This window comes from Zalophus californianus, chromosome 16 (assembly GCF_009762305.2).
Source record: "Zalophus californianus isolate mZalCal1 chromosome 16, mZalCal1.pri.v2, whole genome shotgun sequence".
In the NCBI taxonomy this organism is placed as follows: Eukaryota; Metazoa; Chordata; class Mammalia; order Carnivora; family Otariidae; genus Zalophus; species Zalophus californianus.
Window position 1 is genome coordinate 22,106,996 of NC_045610.1, and position 7,789 is coordinate 22,114,784.

At 44.9% G+C, this 7,789-nt stretch overlaps 1 protein-coding gene across 1 annotated transcript; it reads left to right on the forward strand.

The window, feature by feature from the left end:
• The first annotated feature begins 2,133 nt into the window (after positions 1–2,133).
• On the forward strand, positions 2,134–4,092 carry LOC113907930 (C-C motif chemokine 7-like). Its single transcript, XM_027567706.2, has 3 exons — positions 2,134–2,283; positions 3,039–3,156; positions 3,560–4,092. Exons 1-3 carry the CDS (start codon positions 2,208–2,210, stop codon positions 3,663–3,665), a joined length of 300 nt encoding a protein of 99 aa, XP_027423507.1. The 5' UTR covers positions 2,134–2,207; the 3' UTR covers positions 3,666–4,092.
• Positions 4,093–7,789: the final 3,697 nt, after the last annotated feature.

Sequence of the window (7,789 nt, forward strand, 5' to 3'; positions counted from 1 at the left end):
AAAAAAAAAAAAAGACCCAACTATTTGCTTCTTATGGGAGACTCGCTTCAACTTGAAGGACACACATGGGCTCAAAGTGAAGGGATAGAAAAGATATTCCATGCAAATGAAAACCGAAAGAGAACAGGAGAGGGGCACCTGGGTGGCTCAGTCGGTTAAGCGTCTGCCTTCGGCTCAGGTCATGATCCCAGGGTCCTGGGATGGAGCCCCGCATCGGGCTCCCTGCTCAGTGGGGAGTCTGCTTCTCCCTCTCCCCCTGCCCCGCACCCCACCCCCAGCTCGTGCTCTCTCTCACGCTCTCTCTCAAATAAATAAATACAATCTTTTAAAAGAGTAATACAAAACAAAAGAGAACAGGAGTCGCTATACTTATAACAGACAAAATAGACTTTAAGCCAAAAGCTATAAGAGACAAAGGTGAAAAAAGAAAGAACTCAAATAAAAAACCTAACTTTATACCTCAGAGAACCAGGAAAAGGGCAAACTCAGCCCAAAGTTAGCAGAAGGGAGGAAATAATGAAGATCAGAGCAGAAATAAATAAAGACTGAAAAACAGTAGAAAAGATGGACAAATCTAAGGGCTTCTCATCATTCCCCTTTTTCATTAATGTATCATCAGCAACTGGCTGATGAGCTTGTAATGTGTGTGTAGAGAGAGGGGGATGTGAAGACTCCTGTCTCTGCTTCAAACTGCACAGGTTCACTTTGATTTTGTTCTTAAATTTGGCTTCCCCTCTATTGTTTTACTTGGAATGATATTTTAAAAATGACAACATTCCATGATCTTATTATGTGCCTTGCAGCCTATGGAGCAGATAGTGGTTTAAGCGCTGTGAATTGTGCAAGACTGTTGAATCGCAGATCTGTACCTCTGAAACAAATAATGCAATATGTTAAGAAAGAAAAAAGATAGCAGGAGGGGAAGAATGAAGGGGGGGAAATCGGAGGGGGAGACAAACCATGAGAGATGATGGACTCTGAAAAACAAACTGAGGGTTCTAGAGGGGAGGGGGTGGGGGATGGGTCAGCCTGGTGATGGGTATTAAAGAGGGCACGTTCTGCATGGAGCACTGGGTGTTATGCACAAACAATGAATCATGGAACACTACATCAAAAACTAATGATGGAATGTATGTGATAACATAACAATAAAAAATTTAAAGAAAAGAACACGTCTGCAAATTCTTTTATGCTCCTTGAATTAAGAGATGTGGTCTATGTTCTCTAACTTCGCACCTGGGAGCCTTAAACCATTATGTAAAATATCCATATCCAGCTATGTAGAGGGACCACTGGAGAGATGGGGGTGGAGGGAGAGAAGGTGCCATCTGATCCAACCCTCAGCTGTTTAAGACCTTCCAGCTCAGACACCTGACATTGAGTGAAGGCCTTGAGACGACCCCAGTCCCAGCCATCATCCAACTGCAAAGATGTAAAAAACAAAACAAAACAAAAAAACCCTGAGCAAGAACTGCCTGGTGTAGGCCAATCAAGTCCTATATCCAAAAGCAAAATCAATGATTGCTATTGCTTCAAGTCACTGTTTTCAGATGGGTTGTTATACAGCAATTGATTACTAGAATAGACACTATAATTTTAGGTATTATTCTAAGAACACTGAAGCCTATTTTTCCGCTAATGTTCTATTACTGTATTCTTCTTTGGGTTTTAGAAAAGCCAGCAGGATTTAAAGCGGTAAAGAATTGTTTTAGTTCATTGTAAAGCCTAGCCAAAATTTTATTGCCTTTCTCTGGAACCTGGCGTCCTAGACATGTTATCTGAAAGGAAAACTGGGGAAATCCCTTACATCTCTTTGATTTGGTAATCCTACTTCCTTTCTTTTTCTACATAAGACGTTTCATTTCAAAAAAGCAGAACCCTTAGTAAGAGTCATAGATCACATACTGCCTGGGCATAGCCCCCGCCTCACACACCAGCCCTGAATTTGGTTGGAAGGCAGGCCAACATCAATCATGCCTTCTCTCTCATTTCCTAACATCTTCCCCAGGGCAGGGTAATGGCTCAGCAGATGTACCATTCCACCCTGTGATTCATTCAGAACAAAGTCCTGCCTATCACCCACTTACTTTCTTTCTATTCCTGTCTGCTCCTATAAAAGGCAGGCAGAACCACCAGAGGAGCAGAGAGGCTGAGACCAACACAGAAACCTCCAGCTCTCACGCCCAGTCTCCCTGCTCCCCGCTGACATGAAGGTCTCCGCAGTGCTTCTGTGCCTGCTGCTCACAGCTGCCACCTTCAGCCCCCAGGTGCTCGCCCAGCCAGGTAAGTCCCTCTCTCTTTCCCTTCGAAGCCCATCACCACATCTCTGGGTTCTCATGGGCCACCAGGGCAGGAGGATGACCCACACTCTCCTGTTTGTGACTGCTTTCCAAGATCAGGAGAGTCAGAGAAGGACAAGGAGTGAAACTGATCACACGGTTGCTCCCGAGAATTCCAGCTGTGGACCCCAAATCCAGTCCTTCCAGGACTCCAGCTCTACAGTCATCCCCTCAGTACAGTTACTGCCTCTGCTCCTTGTAGCAGTGTTTGGGGGGACTGGGGTGATCCAAAAGAGGGGGCCTCTGGCGGAGGGTGTGCAGGGCATTTCCAGATGTGGTGGAAGGGAAAGGAGGAGACCCAGAATCTGGATGGTGCTTCATTCAAGTCCAGCATCCAGAGACAGGGCTCCACAGAGGAAGCGCAGGGATCAGGGAAACTCACGACCAGGCATAGGTTGCTCAGAGCCTAGAGGGGGACCCATAGCTGCAGTCCTGCTGCCTGAGGAATTGGACTATTCTATGAGCCCCTCCTAACAACACCCAGAGCTGTCCCCAGTTCCTCTTCTGCTCTCAGTTAGCAGTGGTATCCTTCCAATTTACAGTCGGTACCAATGAGACTGAGAGTTTCAGGACGGAGACGCAGGACTTAGGGTGGGCAGCTTCCCTTTCCTTTGACTCTCCTCCTTACCGTTCCCTAACTTATAAATAGAAAGTCCCAGCACGCACCCTAAATAGCCTTTGTTGTTGTTGTTTTGACAGACGGGATTAATATCTCAACCACCTGCTGCTATAGATTTACCACTAAGAAGATCCCCATCCGGAAGCTGAAGAGCTACAGAAGAATCACCAGCAGCTATTGTCCCCGGGAAGCTGTGATGTGGGTGACGCCATGACCACCCGCACTCAAACCTTGATCCTGAGTTCCACTCCCAGGCAGTGGATAGGGTTATTATAAGACTTCAGTTGGAATTTAACCCCCAGATGCTTAGACCAGCTCTAATCCAATCCCAGAAAATTTTTTATGGGAAAAGTGAATTCGAGAAAATAGAGACTTCCCAGTCTCAACTCCCTGTCCAGGTGTTGGTTCAGATGTCAGTTCCTTCATCCAGGAGACAAAATGGTTTCTTTCACCAGGGCCAGCAAATGTAGCTCCTTCCCCTGAGGCTCCTTCCATCCTCCTCCATCACCCCAGGCTAATGGGTCAGGCAGGTTTCCCACAGAGTGGATCACACTCCCAGGTTGACTCTTCAGTGTACTCTAACTGCCCTCTCTTCCCACAGCTTCAAGACCAAACTGGCCAAGAAGGTCTGTGCTGACCCCAAGCAGAAGTGGGTCCAGGATCTCGTGGAGTACCTGGAAAAGAAAACCCAAACCCCAAAGCTGTGAACACTCATGCCCATAATGAAGCCAAGCCAGTACTCAGGAAACAATTTATATTCCCTATCCTTTCCAACATACCTCTGAGATTATTCTATTACAATTCTAGGGCATATGAGATTTGTGTAATAATGTGAATCATAGTTTTCTTAAGTAACACTCTGGCGGAGGGTGTGTTAATAATTTAATGTGCTCTGGAATTGGATGTGTTTTAAATGTACACCCTTGGACATATCACATCACTTCAACCCCCTAAAAACTGCAGGACGCTCTCTTCCTCTCTACCTCACTGTGGTATTGTGAAATTACTTGCATGAATCCATGCAAATACGCATATATTGAAGTTTTAAGAGGGGATGTCCCTATGAAACCATAATATTATTATAGAACTGAATATTTTTATATGTACAGCTCTTGAATTTTCACATAAAATATATTTTTGGAAAAACTTGACTTTGATGGCTTTTTAAAGGACAAGATAAAGCTGGTGGGAGTACCAGGGAGAGGAGAGCTGGTTTCAGAAGGTGGAGCTTGTGTTCCGGGGGAGTGGGCATATGATGGACTCTGGGCTTGCCCGGAGGCTGGGCTCACCTGCATGGCAAGGAGAGTCAGGTTGGCTGGGGCCAGGTTTAGCAAGCTCTGCAGCTCTAGCTGACATCAGCTTCAGCCATTTGTTCAAATACCTTCTTTCTTTCCAAAATCATTTCCTTTCTTTCCAAAATCATTTCCTTTCTCACCATCCCATGCCCTATCCAACAGCCTCTCCCCTCAGCTGTTGCATCAGTCTTACAGCTGGCTGGTTTTCTTTCTTCTAACCCTTGAATCCAGAATAATGCAAGTATCACCTGCATTGAGGAACCAGGGAGGGAATCAACAGATGACCTCAGAGGTTCCCTTCCACATCTGGGAACCACATGTTTTAAAGATTTCTATCTCTATAGGTTGAGGAAGAGCAAGGAGGGTAGGAGGAGGGTGTGAAGGGTATGAGCAAGGAGGGTAGGACAAGGCAGCATACTGACAAACTCTTGATACCCTTAAGCTGAGCTTCTTGGAGAAAGAGGGTTACATCAAAACTCCCATAGACATTTCAAGGTGTCAGGAGAATTAAGACACTTTGATGGCAAGCAGAAAATTCACTGGTGACTCGTGGGTGCTCAGGCCATTATGGATGCTCAGGCCACGTCCAACAGCCCTTTCTGTGCGCCCCCTCCAGCCCGATAGTCCTCATTCCCAAACATCAGTAAGGAGTGTAATCTTAAATGCCAGTGGGGAACTACAGTAGGCTGACCAAGCATAGACAGGAAATAGATAGATACCATAGTACAATGAAACGCAGCTAGCCCTGTGGTGCAGGCAAATATCAAGCAGTGTCAGGTAGTAGGATGGGCAAGAAGAGATGGGTTCCATGTGCCCAGGGCCAAAAAGGATCTGATCACACTCTCTTTGTCAAGCTTATCCTACCATTTCCAAGGAATTCTGAACTCATTTGTCCTCATTGGGCCTGTTTGGACACAGCATTAAAGAGAAATTCCAAAGCACAACCAGGGACAGAAGCTGATACATAACTGGGCATGGAGTTTAATGGTACTAAAAATCAGACTGTGTGTACAATTAATATACCTAGTAAATTAGGACAAGTTATTTTTCCTGACTGGGCCCCCATCCATGGAGATTTAGGTAGATCAATGGCTCTCATATTGGCATCAGTATCTCTTAGATATTAATAAAAATGTAGATTTCCAAGTACCATCACTAAAGATTCTAATACAGAGGGTTGGGTGGGCAAGGTGCCCCTTCCAACCTTTTAACTAGTTCCCAGCCCTGTCTGCAGAAGACTGAAGGGTACACCCTGATGTCCTCTTTCAGATCAGTGCAGTCTCTGGGATTGACATGCATCTCTGGCTTAGACATGAAGAGTGCCTCTGGTCTGAACTTTCCCACCTCCTAAACTTGGCTGTTGGGCATGCACCAGCCTTAGAATGGCTGAAGTTGTAAATGCCCACCACATGTTCATGTGTTCTTCTGCATTTTCCAGCCTACATTGCATTTATTTAGGGCCATATGACTGGATTCTAACCAACTGGGTGAGGACCAAAATGATGTAAGCCACTTCCCCATAAACAGCTCATACTTCTGGGCTTCTCTTCCTCTGTCATGCTGACCTTGGAGGCAACATGCTCCAAAAATCTCAGCCTTCAGATGGAGGCAGCCCATGTCCTTAAGCCACTAGAGGAGAGCCGCTTGGCCCCTGCTCTGTGACAGGCTAAAGAAATAATCCTTTGTTAGGTTAAGCCACTGAAGTGGGGAGCCTAGTTTAACCCCAATTAATAGAGGAATTGGTACCGTGATCGTGTGTTGCCAGTAGAAACCTAAAATGTGTAGCATTGACTTGACATTTGGCAGCAGGCAGTGAGGAAGCTACCTCAGGTTGAAATGATGGAGAATCTTGTTACAAAGTGTCAAAGCTGTCGGGTCCTCCCTGCTGAAATTATAGCTCCAAGGAGAGAGTTTTTAAAATATGCATTAGTAATGCGTTGGTTGGTTTTGTCTGCATTGGTCAGGATATTGAAAGAAAGAGATGAACTCAGGAAAGCACTGACTCGTTTTAACATAAAAATGAAATGGAATAAAGTCCACAAATTCAGAATCTTACATTGTTGGAAAAGTCATCTATTTGTAGGTCCCAAACATTAAGAAAGGTTTAATTTAAGGGGAAAAAAGTAAAAAGAGTTCAGTAATAAAAATCCAGTCAACAAACAAACAAACAAAAGACTCCTGAGTTGGACGAAGTGACTTAGGGCAAAAATCAGATTGAAGTTGTCGCCTGGTATTTCAAGCCTCATTAAGAGGAATGGGGAGAGAGGAAAAGGCAGAAAAATAATTTGAGAAGCATACCTAGAAAGCAACGGGCTGTGGCTACTGGCATATGGAATTGGCTGGGTGGAAAGAGATCAGAAGCCTGCTAAGTTCTCAAGAGAGCTGGACTATAGTGCCAATAAAATCATGAATGAGCCTGCACTGAAAACAAGAAGCCATTGACCATTCAAAATGAAAACAAACTTCAAGCTCTATAGTGTAGCAAATCATCTTCCAAGGCTGCAGAGCCCTGGAGGAGAATATCCCCCTTCCAAACCCACCTCAGAGGTGTCCAAGGGAAATAATGTAGAAGGAAGGACCTCACAAAAGCAATCAGGAGCCAAGATCAAAAAGACAAAGTGCTTCACCAGATTGCAGAATCAAGCCTAACCAAGGGTGAGGGACTTATACAACATCTGCCTCAAGGACTGCAGGATCGCTAAAGAGCATTGGCCCACTGGTGCACCATCTTCCCCTCCACGAATGAAGGTGTTGGTTGCAAGCAACTGTCCTCTTCAAACTTGAAATATTATGTCAGGGTCAAATAACTGGTCTTTTAGTTCAGAGGTCACTGGACTAAGTAGATCCATGCCCTCACCTGACAGAGAGGACCACTTACTATCCAGAGATCCCGAACATTTAGTTTGATGCAATGACTTTATAGGACTTTGGGTTGGTCTCTCTTGGGGATTGGTTGATTGCGTTAACCTATGTTGAGAAGCATTGAGCAAAGGACAGACTGCATAGAAGCTATTAGCATTTACCAAGTCTTCCTGTGTTTCTCAGCCTTCTTTACACTTGGAGTCATATGATGATGTAGGGCCACAAGATGGAGACACATGTGGTAGAAGCTGCTTCCATGCCTGGTTCTTTAAAGCCCCCTATACAATCTATCAACTCTCTCTCCCTTGCCTTGGTGAACTTGGGGGCCACGTGTTCCAGATGCTGGCTATGATTTACAAGCAGCTGGATCGCTGAGTCACTCCTCAGAAAAGAGTGCCTTGGGCAAGCTATGTGACCAATATCAGGCTGTGACATGAACAACAAAGAAATACCTGTTGCAGTGAGCTGCTGAGATTTCTGTGCTTGTCATGGAAGCATAGGCTAGTGTTACTTTGACCAATTGATGCCGGGAATTATTTTCACCATCTGTCCCCATTTTCATCGTCATACAAAGGACTAAAGTTGGTAGCCCCAAGAGGATTATACAAGATAATGTAATAACCAGTAAGAATATTTTAAACAAAAGAGCTTTTTTCTTCTCAGGGCAACTCTGA

Bases quoted from the DNA above. Each gene is read 5' to 3' on its own strand.
- LOC113907930 (XM_027567706.2), top strand. From the start codon at position 2,208: ATGAAGGTCTCCGCAGTGCTTCTGTGCCTGCTGCTCACAGCTGCCACC. The intron at 2,284-3,038 runs GTAAGTCCCTCT...TTGTTTTGACAG, and splicing joins CCAGGTGCTCGCCCAGCCAG to ACGGGATTAATATCTCAACC. The intron at 3,157-3,559 runs GTGGGTGACGCC...CTCTTCCCACAG, and splicing joins TGTCCCCGGGAAGCTGTGAT to CTTCAAGACCAAACTGGCCA.